General features: G+C 41.5%; 1 protein-coding gene across 4 annotated transcripts; it reads right to left on the bottom strand.

Moving 5' to 3' along the window:
• Positions 1–762: 762 nt before the first annotated feature.
• Positions 763–18,527, bottom strand: carm1 (coactivator-associated arginine methyltransferase 1). 4 transcript variants are annotated; one of them, XR_009924338.1, is made up of 17 exons: positions 18,348–18,527; positions 12,997–13,122; positions 12,356–12,462; positions 10,988–11,092; positions 10,514–10,624; positions 10,182–10,359; positions 9,684–9,774; positions 8,464–8,545; positions 8,141–8,226; positions 7,950–8,039; positions 7,691–7,828; positions 6,760–6,849; positions 6,527–6,639; positions 4,681–4,758; positions 3,463–3,532; positions 3,274–3,342; positions 3,081–3,151 (listed from the first exon to the last, which is right to left on the bottom strand). XR_009924338.1 is itself a non-coding variant. In XM_062407905.1 (16 exons), the coding sequence occupies exons 1-16, from the start codon at positions 18,487–18,489 to the stop codon at positions 3,012–3,014; spliced, it is 1,782 nt and encodes a 593-aa protein (XP_062263889.1). In that variant the 5' UTR covers positions 18,490–18,527; the 3' UTR covers positions 763–3,011. The 4 variants fall into 4 exon arrangements, 2 of the variants coding, with proteins under 2 accessions (XP_062263889.1, XP_062263890.1); XR_009924337.1 differs by having other exon boundaries at positions 3,136–3,151; positions 3,238–3,342; XM_062407905.1 differs by lacking the exon at positions 3,463–3,532 and having other exon boundaries at positions 763–3,151; positions 3,238–3,342.
• Positions 18,528–19,557: the final 1,030 nt, after the last annotated feature.

The raw sequence follows: 19,557 nt of genomic DNA, 5'->3' as shown, positions 1-19,557 counted from the left end.
TATTGGGTATAACAGTGCTTGTCTCTAAGCAGCAAGAGAGGGTGGAGTCAATGTGTGCAGCTAAGAAAAACGATATCTGCCTAATCATGATGTGGTAGTTTTCACTAATACATTTATGGTCACTGAGAATTGTAAAAATAATTCATTTGTGTTATGTGACCCAGGATGGAGCAAAAAGAATGTGGCCACGTATCCCAGAACACCTTCCAATGGGATCGGATCGGATCTCAGGAAATGTTTGGGTACATTCACAGCTGTTGTGGTGCTGAACACAACAGTGGATTATAGTATGAGGCACAAGCTAAATATAATCTCACATGAGACTGAAAAGTTAGCTTGAAAACTTGTACTATACAGTTGGTGCCAGTAGTTCTAAAGCTATAACTAGTCCGGATCGCAGTCAAACTACTCTCAACATTTCGACTTGTATATTAGTAGTGGCGGCTCAGTGTACACAGAAACTCGTGTTGTAGGCAGAGAACCTGCTGGCCAGTGTTCATTGCAGACGTCACTGGCTGTATGTGGAGCAGAAGAGTCGTTTGTCAGACAGTGAGAAAAGTGTTATTACTGCTTCGTCAACAGAATAACAGAACATGGCACACGTCGTCCTAAAACACTTCTCCATGATAAAAGTGGATGCCACTATTGGCTACACAGAATAATGACACAAGGGACACATAGCTACAGGCTACCACATGGTAAACATCCGGCGTGTGCACACTTTCACAAACTAGAGGAAACAAAAAAAAGTAGTACACCTGATTCCAGAATGGGGAGTGGATTATCTCCACCACATTTAATTTGCTCTCTTTTTTTTTAATTGTTGGTTTTTGTGACAGAAAAAATTAACAAAATAGAGATAACAAAAAAGATTAATTCTACAAAGAGACATTTTTTTTCTTCAGCTCTTAAAACTTGCCAACTCATAATTTCAAATGAACAAAGTCCAGTAGTAGAAACTGGTAGCAATGCATACATGTGTCAGTCTTTCTCTCCTTGACTAATAAAGGGGGACATGGGTGTCTTGGGGTCATGATATGCTGGCGGTCATACATAGTGAACCGAAGGAGGGAGATGATGGACAGGCCCTGTGTCCCATGCCTCAGCAATGAAGTCTCTTTTTGACAGTCTCACAGTCTCAAAGGAGGAAACAGAGGGGAAGCAAGGATGTAAACTAGGACGCTGCCAAATCCAGCACAGCTTCTCTCACTCCAGCAGCCAGTGGGCTGTCTCCTGGGTTATTGGTCCTTACAGGCTCGTTCTCCAAATCTCCCACGTCGAACTGCTGGAGTAACCTGGTTCGACAAACAACTAGCTTGGGAGGAGCTGCTGCAGTGTCCTCTTGGCCAAAGGAAACAGATCATGTGCTAGGAGTTGGGTGATGGGAGCGGCAGGAGGCTTGTTTCAGGTTTCCTGGACTACAGAGTTCTAGCATAAGGAAAGGCAAGTTTTTGGGAGACTTTTTCCTATTGGTCATCTTCCACGCAGTCTAATTTTCACTACACCAAACTACTACCGTCGCTTTGTGTAAAACTAAGGGCGACACCAAGGATGATTAAAGAAGACACTGAAAGTGTTGTACAGTTCATTGTGTCACACAAATCAAGGTGCTTAAAACCACATTTTTCATAATTTGAGTGTGTCCAATACAGCCTAGCTCTGTCAGATCAGACAAGTTCCAGCTTCGAGAAAGTCCCTTTTTTAATTAGTTATAAGAATAGAAAGTGTCACCTGGCTTTTTGTTCACTTTGAAATGACTTTCAAACCTGGCAACCCCACAGCATGTATGAGGACAGGACTCTTATGTTGCGGACCCTGGACCCAGCTGATTGTTGGCTAAGAACAACACAACTGGCCTGAAAACAGCTGCATTATTACATTTTTAAAGGTTCACATTTTAAAGATATAGACTTAAAAACTTTCGGGTTTAAGGGTAACCACATTACAGTATACGTAAAGTTGCACTAATCTTTAAATGTGTTTCAAGAATGTCAGCCGGTGTCATTCATAGTAATAAGAGAACTTTTACAGCCGGTTTCATCTCATCGTCTTTCTATTTCAGACAGATAAATGTGATGCTTATCTCTCATCACTAGGCATGGAAGGTGACCAGCGTTCTCCCAAAACATGATATATATGTGAACCTCAGTGAAAAGCAACATAATTACTGTCAAGTACAAACACATAGGATAATGAGAAGAACTTGGATGGTTAGTTTGTCTGAGTAACAGGAAAAAGCACATGTTCTGCATCCTCCTCAGGGGGCCAATTCATGTAGATAAGCCGCAGTTTTCTGATATATCAGCCTCTGTCGAAAAAATTAATCATCAACACTGAGAAAACAAGGGAAACGTGATTTGTGTGAACTGCCACTTGTCTGGCATGAGTCTCTTGTGCACAAAGGCTAAGGACATGTATTTGTATCCAATATGAAAAGCCAAGATGGCTGCTCAGAGCAGTGTTGATTATGATAGTGTCCTACTACACTAATGCAACACTTCAGCTAAGATGTGGTACAGAGGTGAGGAGAATTTTGGGAAAGGACTGATGCTGGTATCTGGCAACAGGTATATTTGGGGGAAACACTCTGGGATCATCTTGATAAGGGGGGTGGAGGGATTGAGACAGTAAGGAGGGTGAAAACCCAGGAGGGGGATACGTGATAACGGCTGTGCATCTCAGCTGTGCATGGGTTGCAGTCCCAGGAGGAGAAAAGGTCAAAGGAGGTTTCGGGTGCTAGCAAGACAAGAGTCTGGACGGATACGAGTGTTTGACCGTTTATATAGTTCATATCGTGATGCACTGAACGGAGTAGAATGAGGTTGACGAACAAGGGGAGGGAGTGCCAGCGGCACTGGTTTTGGTAAATTGGTTTAGGCTGCGGATGGATGATCAGTCAGAGTTGAAGGGATGAGGGGGTGGTAGACAGGAGCTCCACTGAGAGGGGTTGGGGATCTCTTGTCATGCGGGGGGGATGGGGACGCTGAAGAGGTCTTTGTGGAGTCCTTGTCTTAACTGCCGTAATGCATGGTGTTGCTTGGGATGACCATAGGTGAGGCCATGGAGATGGCAGCGCCGCCAATTGTGAACTGGTTGGTGATGGGATAGTAAGAACCACTGCTGCTTGGGCCCGACTGTCCTGTTGTGGCTCCTGGGCGGAAGAGAACAGGTCGGCATTCAACACGGATGGTTAATACAACTGTATTGTACAGTGTGTGTTTATAGAGATGCACATACTGATTTCATTGTTCGTTTCTGTTAAGCTGGACGTACCCTGCACAATCCCTGTGCTCATGATGGAGCCCATCCGGGAGTGGGTGTGGTTTACAATCCCGGTGTTCACTGTGACCAATCAGAGAAGAGAGCACAGTTACATGACACAGATTTTAGCACGTTTCCTGCTCAACTACAAAATATTTCATAGATGCCATGAAACCTGGTACATCAACTCAAGTTACTCACAGTGGCAGTCCAGTTACTGACTGTCACATTTTTGGGTAGTGTACATGTGAAAGCTGCTGGAAATTTTCAGCTGAAATTAAAAGTTGAAAAGTCAAGATTTAGTGTTAAGGACTGAATGAAGATCAAGTGTTGAAATAACAGAGCTAAATGAAAAGTACGATGCAGTGTCAGCAGTGCCTGTATAAAGTGAAAAAATACATGTCACGTAGAAGACCTCTTACCAAGTGTACACTTTAAAACAATATCTTCTGACTGTCTTTACAAATACTCAGAACGGCTTTATATGTCAAAACATGTCAACAGGTGTTTTAGCCAAGTCAATGTAAATAAATTAATTTTAGGTCAGGGCTTTGTAGAGATAAGGAGACATTTTGATTTGGTGTACAAACACATGGGCACAGGTTGTGAATCACACCAGCCAGTGTGCCTAGTTTACATGAAAGCACTCGCAGTGATGAAGAAGACCAACAGGTCGCTCATTATAGGTGTTAACAGGTCTTTAAAAAGGGAGGCAGGACGGATTACTGAAAACACTGTAGGACAGTTCATAGGGATCATCACCACAACTATTTGACATCATACACCTTGTTAATCATAGAAGTTATGTTAAACATGTGTTCAATTTCATAAGTTCTCAGATGTCACCTGAGAGGCAGACAACTCCACTGAGTGTCAGTGCAGGCAAAGCACACCTATTTCCACTTATGAACAGAGTTATCAGTTAAAGAAAAAGACATAAAGCAGAAAAAATTGACTGACAATATACAGTACCATATTATTTTATAATTTTGAACAGTTACACAAATGTCAAATAATGTCATTATTAACATTACATTTAAACATGAGGTTTAGGCTGATCAACTGTATCTCAATGGTTTTAAAATTTCAAACATATCTGGCTCTCTACTGAGGCTGAACTAAAATCGTCTTGTTACTGATCATGAGTTCACATGTTATGTGACGGCTGTGTCTTTCAGTAATAAACGTACACATTTCATTATTTCAGCTTTGTGAAGGGGATTTAGCAGCAAAGCAATCAGTCTTGTCAAGTTTCTTCAAGTCTTTCCGTGCTGCTCACTTAAATTAAACATGAACTGATTTTTATGCGCATCTGGCAATTCCCGCCTCACTGCAGACTTGTTCTGTCGCTCCCCTATTGATATTCCTGACATTACATTTCATGAGGTGTGTAGAAGTCCGGCGCAGTGTAGTTCATACCTAAGGGGATGAGGTTGTTGTGAGACACTGCCGGGCCGCCGCCAATGACTGTACTGAGGTCATAAGCTGCAGGCATCCCTTGAGGAAGCAAGACAGAAACAAACCCATAAACATTTACCCCACAGACGTAAAGAATATGAGGCCATTTGTTTCCTTGTAACATATGTGACCACAGAAAGAGACACTATGAACACAATCAGTTTCATTTCACTCCAAAAGTTATCATTAGGCTTTGTGGCTTGTGATTGACATAATTACAGATAACATGTCAGTTTTCATTCAAATGTATTTTCTTTCAGAGGGGTTATGTTGGATTCTACTTTCTGAGGCACACATTTGCTACATATAAAACAAACAAAAGAAAACAGTGAAAATAATGTTCTCAGATCAGTTTTGGATGACACTTCACTGTCGACACAAAACTGGCAGGAATCAGATAAACAACACACAGTAAGCAGATTTCACTTTGTTGTGTTTATGCATCAAATGGAGCATGCAACTACAGATGGAACTGTGAAACATCTTGCATGTGCTTTTTAAATGTGAAAGTAGTTGTGGAACAACAGGGAATATTTGATTTGAAAGGGGACAAAAACAGTGAAGTAGTTGCATATAAAAATACAATTACATTGAATGAAGCTCTCTCCTTGTGGACACAAAGAAGACAGTGAATGCATTGCTGGCACAGATCACCACTGCTCATAGCAACTGTTTATAATGATAAGGCTCCAGAGAACCAAAAATCTGTGTAACAACAAATTACTTGGTCATACTGGTTCGTCAAATATTTAGCTGGTGTGTCTATGTGCATTTTAGCAAGTTCTCTCTCATCTCTCCTCTGCGGAGTTTACACTCACACACACAGGCCCCGCCCACACTCCCTCAAGCAGGGGGAAACAGACAGTGGATCAGAGATGTGAGAGGAGAGGCAGTGAATCAGGCTAGATATTGTTTAACAGTGGCGACAAAAACTGCTTAATACAGGAGTTCCACAATGTCTGTGCTGACACAAAACGATTTCCGCCACTGTTTCAGGATCAGAGCCGAAGCGTTAGTCTCCTTTCTGGTAGTGCTACCCCCACACTCCTGCTGACCTGCGCTCACTTTACACTTCAACAATAAACACCAACACTAAACAGAAGATATAATGACCTGTACCGTACTTTGTGTTTGTAGGATCCGAGTCTGAGACCCCTATTTAAACACATTGAAAATGAAATGCTGGACTACTAACCTAATGCAATAACTCACCACTCAGATAATTTATAACTATCCCATCCTGTTAACTGAGCCAAGTGTTTAATAATTATCCAAAAATCAATTTTGTTGACAGAGCCAGAGAGTCCATTTAATTTATTCTTTGGTTATGTGTTTTATTCATTGAGGATATTGTAACATTTTCAATCGTAATTCAGCAGAATTGATATAGTCCCATGAAATATGGAATCGGGACTTTGTCAATCAAATTGATGTGGGAAATTATTGCTGATACCATGCCCCTGTCCAGAAATTACCAATGTATATGTGGACCAATGTAAAATGTTAGTCTGGAGCCCTGTCACACCAGTATCCTCGATGCCATGTGATAAACACTTCCAGACACCTTAGGATATAATTGAAATACAGGCCTAAAAATGACGCGCTATGAACACACCGGCTTATGGTTAAGAATCAAAGCATCGTTACATTCACATAGAAAATGACTAACCAACACTCAGCATTATCCCATAACCAGACTGTCTGCCTCTTCCTGTCTCTTAAATTTTAGGTGACATTCAGGAAACCTGAAGATTTGGTAACACCTGGAGGATACGTTTCATCTACCAGTGATCATGTGTCTGTTCACCTGATACAGCCATCCCCTGATTCATGCTGTAGGCTCCACCTGTGTTCCACATATTTTCAGATGGGGAAGTGTAGTGTGAGCCAGGAGGAGGGTTGGGGGTGGTGCCTGTGTACCTGCATTTACATACACACACATGTTGGAAATTAGAGACGCATACCCTGATCCCCATCTCAGCCGCTGTATAGCGCCATCTACACACAGGAGTGTTTACTGGGGTCAGGAGAGCAACTCACCTGAAAAAGGGGTTCTTCAAGTCCAGGAGGTTGCTGGACTTTGATCCTGTCTGGTCCACCTGGGCAACAATACTGATGTCGTAGCTTTGTCTGTGGGGAAGGAGACCAGCTATGTATCATTTAATTAATTACAACAAATGCACATGAGAGCTCAAGATATTTACTGGGGAGTAATGGGCCTTTAATGACTACTTTGACATTTTGGGAAATGTGTTTTTTTGCTTTCTTGCTTAGTTACATGACAACGTAAAGTATACTTGTGTCTGTATCATAAACATGAAGATACAGTCTGCAGCGTGCTGGCTTAGCTGTACACAAATACTGGGAAAAAGGATTACAACTAGTCTGGCTCTGTCCAACAGTATCTAAATCCATCTACAAGCAAGCCTCTTAAGTTCACTGATCAACATGCCATATCTCCCTTTAATCCGTACATGACCAAAATGTAAAAATAACAGTGGTTTACAGAGGGATAGGAGCTTGACTGTTCTTGACCAGCTACAGTAACATCAATGAGACTTGTTGTCACAGAGGTTGCCCGGCAAACAACAGAGACCCAGAGAAGTTGGTTTAGAGTAAAGCTACAGGGATTGTTTCTTCATACATAGTTTTATGCATCATCTCTTAACAGTAATAAAGGCTTAGTTTGTTTCTCATTTTCCTTTATACCCTTCATTTCTATTTCCTCTTTTCTATTCCTTTTCTTTCTAATGTGGATAGTTAGGCACTTCCCATTTTTTGGTCCCTTTCAATTTTAAGTTAAGTTTTTCTCAATTTAATTTAAAAAACAAAATCACTATTCTTTGCCTTTGATTTCAAGGGCCTATGTTTATTTAGGAAATTATTGTTAAATAATATTTTCTAAATTGAGATCGGTGGACGACAATACCAAAAGAATTCAGTTATTTTTTAGAACACACGGCTATCATACCTCTTGTTGGCCATCAGCGTTGCAGTTCCAGATAGTGTATCCCCAGCCTTGGTGAAGAGGGGAGACTGCAGCAGACAGCGCACCTGGTACCAGTGGGTGAGAGGCTCTGTGGGTGCTGTGGACAGCCATACTGTCACCCTGCAGGAGGGGTGTAAAGAGGGGTTGTGCTGTGAGAGTAAGTCAACTGTGTGGGAATAATAGAATGTATTTCTTATGATTCAACACAATTCGACTGTCCACATGTCTCTGAGTGACTTACATGGATCCCACGAATGCCACATCAAACCAGAAAGCTAAGCCGTGTACCAGGCCAGAGTGCATCATGTGGAACTTAAAGGGAATTTCTATCCTGTGATACAAAGGAAAAAAGGTTTGGAAGGAGACTTGTTAATTCAATTTATATACATTTAATATAATTATATAGAAAAACAAGCAACGACAGACACACACCTGTAAAGATCATCTTCTTTGGCCTCCAGGAAGTTCACTGTGTATTTGACCGATTTGGCCATCAGAATACGGATATCGAATGTGTCCTGAGGAGGGAAATCTCAGCTCATCCTACAAGACTACAGCAAAACATCAAGGCTAATTCACCTCACATGCTAGATTGTATCTCAACCAAAATAACACCTGTTTACCTCATTTGCAAAAGCATCATAAGGCAAATGATAAAGTCCTCAAGTTAGAACCCCACGCCTCTTTACCATGCCCAGTCATTTAATTAAGCATCCAATGTAAACCTCTGTGTGTATGTGTGATGGATGACTTACCACTATTGGCTGGCGGAAGTACTCATCCACAGCTGCCCCCCGAAGGGCAGAGAGGTCTACACCATGAAACGAGGGCTGGTACCTGAGGACCAAAGTATCATATTTAGGTTTTCTTCAGTCAATATCTATAAAAATTAAGAGAATTATGGCTAAAACCATATTTTTTTGGCACAATCTCAGAAAGAAGTTTTCGGTTGCAGTAAACTGAACACTTTGAACCAATCAAGTTCATTATCAGAGTTATGAAGCTATAGGACAAACATAAGTTAATGTGAAGCAAATATTGTGGGTTTACAAAAGTTCAACACTATTTAAACCCCTGCTGCAATTAGCTTTACCAAAAGAAGCAAATGTTATATTTGACTCCTCGCTTGCACAGATTGGAAGTGAACAGGAGGGGAAGATTCTCCCTTGATACATTCACGCATCGGTGACTGGGCTCTTAAACTACGCTAATGCTTGACAGACTGGTCTTTGTGCACACAGTCTATGACGTCAACATGACAGTTTCCCTTTTATACTCATATATGAGCCACTAGTACTCAGTGAAGTCCTCCCCAGTTTCATCGCAAGACTTAAACAGAACCACTCCCAGAAAAAGGCAAAGAAGAAACACAAACTGAACAGTATTGTCACTGGTTTGTTTCCTCATATAGCAACGCTTGAGGCTCGTGTGTTTCCTTGCCCTGAAAAAACAGTTGCCACTTATTTTTTTATTTTCTTTAAGTTGCTCTAGATTGTCTCATATTTACCAAGTGTCTCTTTAAGCTCCTCTCAATTGCTATGCTCCATGTGGCAGCATAGAGAAGTCTGTCCAGACAAACCTGTTATTTCTTGCCTCAAGCTGATCTGTGTTTGTGTATGGGCTAGTCCCACGGTGTTCGACAAGTTAAAAAAATACAGCGGATAAGATGTTGAGCATAAGGAACGGAATCGGCCAGCATAAACTTCACTGGAAAGCGGCAATTCTCTCCACCATCTTCTAAAGGGCACCGTTGGCTATCTGCATTAATACCCTTTTTGCGGACTGCAAAGTTTCCAGACAAAAACAACAAAACAGGCGAGTTAAGACATCAGGGTAGTTGAGCCATGGGTGCCTTGTGCACCCTACATTTTCTGGGATTTAAACTGTGCAATAAAAATGAAGGATTAGGCAAAAAAGGTTTTCAGAAGTCAGGTTGGGGGAAGCCCCAGTTTAGCCAGACTCTGCCCCTCCTCACCAGAAGTTGGCCTTGGTGAATTGCTCCATGTAGAGCTGCTCATCTGTGAAGGGAGCCAGGTGGACATCACCGAGGGTGGGGAACATTTTACCTGAGATACACACATAAACAGAAATGAATCAAGAAACGTAATGTACTGCCAACAACCTAAAACAATGAACAAGGTCAGCATTTTCTAAAATAACCAAATCATTTTGAAACATTAACATCAATGTCTTAATCTATCAGATGACATTAGCTGTACCCATGGTCTTCAGCACATTTAAGTTAGCTGATTAACATACACTCCATTGCCAGTTTATAAGGGACACAATGAGAAAATGTCTAAAGCAACAAACTTCATGAAGGTTATGTTTGAGGAACAATGTTGTACTACATTGCAATTATGATTATCAACACATTAACATATTTTGACTGTTGCATTAGACTGCATTAGTTTGAGCTAGGAGTTCCTAATAAAATGACGTGACCATTCTGCTGTGCTGCAAATCTTCTCACCGTTCGGTTTGAGGAACTTCTTGGCATGCAGGTAGCTCTCCAGCATTCGCTCATTGAACAACATGTAGCCCATTGGCTCTGAGATGATGATGTCAACCTGCTCTGGCAGTGTCACCTCCTCCACCTTCCCCGGAATGACGACCACACGATCGCCTAGACGGTTACTGTTCACCAGCACCTGTAAGGCACAGAAATTCTTTACAACGGCAGAATATCACTCTTTTGATGGCGATTTTCTTTTTGAATAACCGTAGTAATAATAAAGTGGCTCAAATCACATCAGAGTTGGGTCACTGATAATAATATCCATCTGTGTGTTCCTGCGTATGTACCTCTGCATGCTGTGCCATGGTGCTGGCCTCCACAGCATAGACCTTCCTGGCTCCGGCTTGAGCTGCAAAGAAAGAGAGGATCCCCGAGCCACACCCAACATCCAGCACCACCTTGAAAATATAGAACAGGAAATGTGAAGTCCCTGTCTGCAAGGTTTTCGGTTTCACAGTATACAGTGGTAAGTTAAAAATGTGAACAAAACAAATAATAATTTTAAACACACTTTGTTTGCTTCAATACTCAATGTGATAGTCTCCGCTTTATAGGTTTGAATCAATACCGAGAGATATGTGTGGGGGATAAAACCCTTTGAACACATTACTGCCTAAAGTTTCAGGGTTTGAAAGAAACTGGCCAGATACACATGAAGTCAATTCAATCATAATTGATAATATTTTGTTGGAAATAATTTGACTGACTTCTATATTGAGCCTGAGCAACAAAAATGTGTAAGATGTGTGTAGAGGTAGTACTTTGTCTTTGAAGTCATTGTGGTTTTGGAGAATAGCCCGTTGATAAGTCCCTGTCCGAACGTAGTCCTGCATCATGTTCTGTTGCTGGGAGAGGTAGCCATAAAACTGCAGAAAGACAATAAAACACATTAATATACCAGTCAAAGTTGTGGCTAGCTTTTCACAAACTTGCTTGTGTTTTGCACAAGTCATCCTGTTTATCAGTCAAATGAGATAAAGTTTCTTTTAGTTTTCTGTTAATGATGCTCATTACATCACAAATAAAACACTGGGAGCTGCAACTTAAACCAAACAGGTGGTACTTTTTTAAGCACTGGTGTTGAAACAAGTGGAACAACCCAGTTAGCATATGAACCAAATAACAGGTAAGCGTTTAAGGGTTCAGGTGAAAGTGTTCTATTGCCATAAAGTGAATATTAAGTTATCCTAGTGATGTTTTCACTAGTGTTTAATCGTCTAAAAATGTTGTGAATTGTTGTCTGCTGTACCATTGAATGGGCCCTTTATATTTAAATACTTTATATTTACATCAGGTGCAGGTCCTCTTTGCAGACGCAGCCATGTTTTTACAGTTGCCTAAACTAAACAATCTAAACACCTTTGGTGTTCTTCATAACAACTGAGGCTACCACAGGTTCTATTTCATGTTTGGAAGGGAAAGGGTGAGGTAATGAGTATTCAGCTGCAATGCAAAACCTACCCACTACATGTCACTAAATTCTACTGAACCTTTCAACTTTCTAATATTCTGCAGCTGACATGCTCATTAGCTGCGTTCTGGAAAATGGTGCTAGTGAGGGCTCTTTTTCTGTTAGTTTGGTAGCTTATTCAGGACAAGTTAGTAAGAACACCAATATGTGTTTGTTCTTAAAGTCTGAGGCTCGTTCTGTGCTGTCTGGCAAGCTGCTGTCTGACACCATTACAGTAAGCCAATGACAGAATAATGATGTTCTGTCTCTTCAGTCAGAGGAGCACCACATGCCTTTTGGTACACACAGGCAGGTGATGTTTTCTCAGACCAAAACCCTTCAGGGTGCTCAGCGTTTTTTTCTCAGCAGAGGACTCCAAACACAGTATTTACAGAGCATTTCATGTGGCAAAAAAAGATTTGCTTGTGGAATTTATTTGACTTTTAAAAGATAAATTAATTAATCAAATTCCACAAATGCAATTTTAAAAGGGATGTTCCTTATGAAAGTAAACTATAAGTAGTGAAAGACAGCATCAGCAAGGTTGTTGTTATGAAACAAACTATTTAATTTTTTATTTAAAGCATTGGCATCGTTAAGACATTCTGAACTGTCTATACTTCCACAATTTGTGTCTCTTCTGTGTGTCTATGTGTGTGCATGCACGCTTTCCTCTCACCTGGAAGTACTGTACAGCAGAGGACTCCTCTGTTCTGTCGCTGAAGACTGACTGCTCACTAAGATGCCCGCGACAGTTCTTCATGAGATTATAAAAAGACTGAAATTCTGAAGAACAAAAAACATGAAGAATTACAGGTCTTGTTGTAGGAACATTACACATTTTTGTTTACTATTAAGCCCCATGCCCACCACTTCAACATCTTGACATACCCCAAGCTTGATAGGCACACCCATGTTCCTTTAACTGGACATTTGCTATTCATTGAGAAAAAGGTGTGCGTGCGTGTGTCAGGGTGAGATGGACTTTAACATTACACCTGCTCCACAGTCCATGCGGAGTGTACTAAGTGTGTGGGGAAACACAATCTCAATGCTTTCATAACAAACATTGGCACACCGGCTCACTGAGGTTATTAAAAGACAGTAAGCAAAGCCAAGATGCTGCTGGAGCGAGCACTGAGGAGGAACACATGTATTTACTTACTTGAATTCTTAACTGAAGACGTGTTATTACCCTCTTATTTTTCCAGTGCATGGTAGGTTACACAGTTAAGTCTTCCTTAGCTGGTAATTGCAAATTTAACTTATTGTTGTCACTTGGTGTGACAGTCTTAATGTGCTGGGACATTTTCTGCTTACCTGCCGGTGAGGAGAACTGCAGCAGGACGCTGTTGCAGCCCAGCGTGATGATGAACGACTGCTTCCCCACGCGGCTGCACTCTGTCTCCCTGGAAACGGAACACTTGAACACACTCGCCTCCTCTCCTGGAATGAAATGGAGAGGATAGAAAGAGTTAGGACAGCGGGAGACATACTTGCATACAGCCACTGAAATTCACAACTGTGTGATGCTCAGTATGTAGCTAAAACTTGACTCTTTTTGATGTATTCATTTCACACAGTTTGGGCTTCTGCATTTCGTTTTGCATGACGGGCAAAGAGACTGTTTGCTTGCTGCTAGTCACACATTTAATATTTATTCCAACCCTCTCTGTGTGGGAGAGCCTAACACAAAGCAGCATCAGCCTCTTTATTTCCGTCCCCTTGTTCACACATACTGCAGGATTTTGCTTTCATTTGATGTTTAAAAATTGAAAGAAATAAGGATCCATTCCATATAAATCTATTACAATTTTCATTTTTAAATGAACTGCCAAATCAGGTGAGACTTTTCCACCCCCACCGATGATGATATCTGTCTTGTCCCTGTTCCTGGATTTACATTTATATTTGCATTGACGTCTATGTCTTCACAAAGCAACAGGGATACCTGGCATAGTTCTTCTATATTTTGATAACCATTGACAAACCCCATTAAAATGAGCAAAACCAGCTATGTTAATCAAGTTCAGGGATTTCCAGATGGGCCCTGTAGATTTTAGCAAATGTTTCTCAAAGAGGAATAAAAGGAAGGAGTTTTCTTTACATGCATGTGTATGGAAGTAAATCTGTGTCATCGGGATTTGAAACAAAAAAGACATTGAATTTCTAGCACTGAATATTTATGCATGGAAATTATGTATTTGAATGTTTTTCAACGTTTAAAATTCAACGGCAAAAAATTCAAGCTAAAAAAATTCAAGCTCAAAAAATTAAACTGCAAAAAATTCAACCGCAAAAAATTCAACCTCAAAATTCAACTGCAACGTCCGGGGATCCAAGGAGGAGCAATCGATTCCAGATTCAAGATCGGGAGCGTGCGTCAAGCAACGAGGTGCTTCGGTGAGTGTTTAAACTCTTCTATATGCCATCGGTGTAGTTTGTTTCTGTAAGATGTAGTAATAGACATTCACGGACCTTATTTGACATAAACTAAGTGGAACTTAAACGAGATGACGTTCGGATTTTTTTTTCCGAACCGGGGCCAGTAACTGGCATGGGTAACGCCAGGATTTCAATTTTGGATGGGCCACTATTTAATAGGAACAAGAATACTTATTATATGATCCCTGCCTGACTTGTTTGTGTTTATCTGCTGTAGACGAGCTTTAACAACTGCGAAATTTGCCAAATTTCATTTCACTGAGAGATGATGGGAATACTACTTAACAACTAACATTGCACCTCTGTGAGGTCAATGACCCATATGAGGATTCAGTATTTTAATCTGTCTTTACAGATCCATTCAAAAATGAAACAAAAACAACGAAACAAGCTCCCCTCTGACACTAATTTGCAGGAGAACCATCGCTTCTCAGGTCTAAGTCTGGCTATGAGAGAAGTGGGGAGCGAAGACTAAATAAGTGCAACTTTATCTTTTAAATTTAACTTGTTAGTAAAGTTTTATTTCAATTTCTATATTGTACTGTCTCTAGACTCTTGAATAGAGACACCAGGTGTTTTGTTTAAATGACAGTTAGAGAAAGGCCGCCATCACCCATTAAAGAGGATGTGTAAACTTAATTGTGCTCTTCTTGTTGACTTGCTCATCATATTGTCATACACTGATAAATTCATTCAGCTTTGGGAAGTAGCAGCAGTACAGCTAGTACGGACTCATAAATGTTTTAGTGAAATCATCCTCTCTTGAAAATACATAATTAGGAGTTTCTGAAGAGAAAAAAATGCAATTTTGTCAACAAAACACATAGAAGTAATACTTCGAGACATATGAGCCAGTCTAAAAGAGCAGCATGTATAATACTGTTCTATGCAAACACATCCACAGTCTGGAAAAACCAGTTCAGTCATAAAGCAGGCTACAAAAAATGTAGCACACAAACAGATTAACAGCAGCAACATTTAAAGGCATGCGTCTACTGGTAAGAAGCCAGCCACACACATCAGTCCTCAATTCTCCTCTCAATCACTTACACAAGATCATCAAATCTGAGCCAGAAACGAGATGGAAAAGAAACAACTCAAGATGTGTTTTTGTGTCATCGTTAACTGCATAATCATATCAATTCAGATGTAAAAATAATTATAGGAATGAAGTTTAAGACATTACAAGATTTAAATTTGAAGTATATATTTGAGATAGTTTGTTGTTTCAAAGCAGCAAAAGATATTTCATGACTTTCTCCCTGACAGTTTACGTGTGCATCAAACTGCAAAAGAGCTGGATTCTATATTTCATTTCAGCCTTCCTACCTAGTAAATGCCCCAATCTTTCAAAATCCAGATCACAATGGAGCCTTACTGTTGGCATTAGGTTTTTAGTCTCATCCCATGTTGAGGCAAGTCAGTTGACATAACTATGGATGAGCCATCCGGAGGCAGTTCTCACAGGCTGAGAACTGACATATAGTATGGGAAAAAACCAGAGGACTTCCCCTTTAATGACGATGTTGGGTGTTTCCCTTAAAGAAGATCGTATTCTGATCAACAAACCTACGTTCAATGAAATTAGTGAAAGCCATTTACTAGGAAAGACAGAAAAACTTTTAATTCCCCCCTTTTATTTCTGCGATTGAGTTAGAGAAATGAGCCTTGAGTCAGTGCAGCTGTTGTCTGTGACCAGGATCGACTTGGCGTATTTCTCACTATGCCGTTTCCTCTTCAATTTTGCTCCTGCTGACTCAACAGTACTGTAGATTTATTCTGCTCCTCTCCATCATGGAGTATTAGCTTGGACCTGGAAACAGACTGACTACATACTAGCCAGCTGCTGATAATGCAACATCTGTCAGAGCTAACAGCTGCAGAGTTCTGCGTGAGTGTGAGAAGCGGGGGTTTCTGTGGCAGGAGTCCTGGGGTTACCATACTACCGCTTTCTTTGTCAGATTCCAATTCTGTGGAAAGCACTGACTTACAATAAATAAACAAATTCAACTAATGATTCAGATTTAACACAACTGATGACAATAAATTATAAAAGGCTAGATTTCATGCTGTCTGATAAGTGGCACATTTATAAAGCATATTACATATCTATCCTTTGTTAGATTTTCCCAGACAAGAACTTTATTGCAAGAATGCGCTACCATCATTTTATGGATTATTTTTATTTACACTTGGACCTAATTTAACCAATATCACTCTTGACCCATTTTCAGACATGCACTGAACTCCAGACAATGACAATGAGGGGCTGTATGTGTGTTCACTAAAGAGTTCCTCCTGTCAGCTGCCTAGTAAAAACTCTGGATAATGTGTCAGTGAGCCCATGGGAGAACACAACATCAGATTATCCAGGGGGTTGACTGCAAGCAAGTAAGTGTTAATGACAAGTAAAATATGTAAAAGACACCGACAAGTTCAATGATTCTGTTTTGTCTCATCGGACCAGAGAATCCTGTTGTCTTTGACCTGTGAGAGTCCTCCTTGTGGTTTAGTAAAGTCCTAGCACACTTTCACATGTCATTCCCCAAAAGTGACCTTCAGACAGCAGGCAACAGTGACCCAAAACTGATGCTTTTATTGAGATCTGTTTGTTCAAGGTTGATCAGCACAAATCAGGAGCGGGAGGTTTTAAAAACACAGTAATCTCCATTCAGATGAGGGGTGGCGCTGCAGGCAATTAATTCTGCTGCGACATCACGAGTCATTGTTTACAAATCATTGACACTATGTAAGGTTGTATCACCAAAAACTGTCTGGGTATATTGGTCTGCGTCTTCCACTAGTATAGCACCAATATTTCTTTCTAAATATTTCTTGCTTTTTTATTAATCACTTTGGCGTCTGTCTCATGTTAAACACGTCATCAACACAACCATCTGCTTGAAGTGAAACCTTCAGAGAATCTCCTGCTGTCATGGCCTCACTTTTACTGGGGTGACACTCCAGAGAAAGCCCTGCCGGATAATTTTCGTAGATTATTCTGAGTAACCGAAAGCAATTTACTACACTTCAAGATGCCCCTCCCCCCCCTTTAATTGGTCACACATCTGTTTGTAATTCTGTGTTACCATTTTATATTTCCTATTCTCGACTCAAGTTAGAACCGTGTTAATTAAAATGTCCAGTTCTGGATTCACACCTCATCTTTTTATGGTGTTGATGTAGGGGGGGGGGGGGGGGGGGGCTAAGCATCTTAAACTCAAACTTGCTGTGAATTCACTTAAATCTACGTGAGTGGGTTTCTTTCAGTGGGGCATCACAGCAGAGGAGGCCAGCGGCGCGGCCGCTTCTTTTCAGCAGGACATCCCACCGACTAACAAAAGCTGCGGGGGAGCGGAGCGGCTCCGATCCTGCGTCCGCAATGGGAGGGAAGCAGGCGGCGGGGAAGCATCTATTGTTCCGATGAGAACAAAGATGAATGCATAAGTAATGAGGGCCCAAATCTTGCTCCTCCACCTAGAACGTCCCTCATGTTCTGACCAGGCCAAATGGAACGCAAAAGCTTTAGAAAAGTTGAAGCGTTCGCCGCTGTAAAGAGACCGCGGACTACCGGGTAAACACAGCCCCGTGGCCGCCCGGAGCTCGGTGGCGACCCGGGAGTGATGCCCACTGCACCCGGCTCCAAACCACCCCAAACAGGCTAATTCACGAGCCAAACAGCGATGTACCGATATTCGGGTTCCCGATGGGCAGAACGGAGTATGCTCGCATTAGCTTAAAACATCCCCCGCGTATATATACATGGCTGAACACGCTATTAAAGCCTCAAGGGCAAAAGACGTTAGATGCGAGCGAGTCTGCTGCGCATCATTTCTGGAGCCAGGCTCGTGGCATTGTTTAACTAGCATTAAACTACACAGCACTGCCCCGCGCACCCTCACCACGGACTGAGCTAGGTAATACATGTGTGTGGCGCAATATTTCACTCGAGGTTTCCCACAGAGGTGAACTTGTGTGGGAACCGAGACCTAAAGTTAACAAAGCCCCGAGAAGATTCCCAACCGACTCGGAGAAAACGAGGAGTTTTACGGGCTCCCTCGTGACGAGCAGGGGGAGGCGACGTGGTCTCAAGATGGATTAGCTTCTTGGTGGCTAGCGCTACGTATGGCCAAATTAGCTGTGTACGCGTTAGCACTGCATAGCATTAGCACCGGAGAAGAGAGGCCGACCCACCGAGGAGCAGCGGCAGGAAAAGGTCAACTCACCATTGGAGAGATTGATGAGGGCAGCGTCTTGTGTGGTTTTCACTTCTAACCGCAGCGGCTGCTGCTCTGAGTGTCGCTGTATGTCTCCATTCGCGTCTCCGATAGAGAGGAGCCGCACGCCGGGAAACACCGAGACCGCCATCTTCGATCTGGAAGTCGAGACAGGTCGGCTGCGTTCACATCCAACCACCGCGCACTGCTCTCTGCTGGAGGCAGAGCGAGCATCCAGGCTGCAGCCGCCCAGCAGCGCCGCCCACAGGGGGAGAGGGGGTACTGCCTGAACTCGGGTGGCACACCTCATAGAGGCTCTCATTTCCCCCCAATTTAAATTATTGACTCATCCGTTTTTTTCACCATTTGTGAGAACCACAAATTAAGGTTATTACCTCCATTATGGTTGCATATAGTAATCAAACAGAACCCCAAAACGTGTGTATACAATAACAATGATAATTCATTGTATCCATGATATATGATAAAGCAACACTTGTTAGTATTAACACTACAGCAGCAGTAATACAAAATTACTAGGTGTGGGAAGTGTGAATCCTAAATCCTATCAGTGTGTAACATCCCACCATATGACAAACACTGAGAGAGGGAAACACCAACACAGAATACATTTATTGTGGTAATAATTTAATGGACACCATTTTTACAGAATGTGTGTGTGTGTGTGTGTGTTGTTGTTGTTGTGTGTGTGTCTAGCTATAGTTATAAGAGCCAATTATGGTTAAACACCATCATTGTGAGGTCATTTTGACTTGGTGAGGATGTTTTGACTGGTCCTCACAAATTCAAAGGGTTGTTTTAAGGGGTTAAGACTTGGTTTTAGGGTTAGATCTAGGTTGTGGTTAGATATTTAGTTGGGGCTGGGGAATGCCTTATGTCAATGAGGATCCTGACAACCATAGAGAGACTGTGTGGGTGTGCCTGATCATGACCGAAGGGTCAACAGTTGAAAAGTTTAATAGCATCACAGTTATATAACAGGAATCTAGGTTTTCTATCAAGAGAAAGTAACTTATACTCTTAGTCTGTTTCAGTTTATTCTACTTCCCAGTGTCCTGCTCACAGCGTTTGATTGGTAGAGCTCTTTGAACTACAACTTAAAAGAGTATTTATGTACTTATATCACAAAGTCAGAGAGATAAGTGTCATTTAACCGGGTTTCTTTGTAGTCTACCTCAGTGAAGTTTGGTTTAGTTAA

Source organism: Platichthys flesus, chromosome 16 (genome assembly GCF_949316205.1).
Source record: "Platichthys flesus chromosome 16, fPlaFle2.1, whole genome shotgun sequence".
Taxonomy (NCBI): Eukaryota; Metazoa; Chordata; class Actinopteri; order Pleuronectiformes; family Pleuronectidae; genus Platichthys; species Platichthys flesus.
The sequence above is the reverse complement of the archived record's forward strand: the minus strand, read 5'-3'. Positions and strand labels throughout refer to the sequence as shown.

What these genes read in the sequence shown, in the direction of transcription:
- carm1 (XM_062407905.1), bottom strand. Translation starts at nt 18,489, where the DNA reads ATGGCGGTCTCGGTGTTTCCCGGCGTGCGGCTCCTCTCTATCGGAGAC. An exon ending in CTGCTGTACAGTACTTCCAG is followed by an intron (nt 11,093 to 12,355) that starts GTGAGAGGAAAG and finishes GTCTTTCTGCAG; the next exon opens with TTTTATGGCTACCTCTCCCA. An exon ending in TTGAAGAACCCCTTTTTCAG is followed by an intron (nt 6,640 to 6,759) that starts GTGAGTTGCTCT and finishes ATGTAAATGCAG; the next exon opens with GTACACAGGCACCACCCCCA.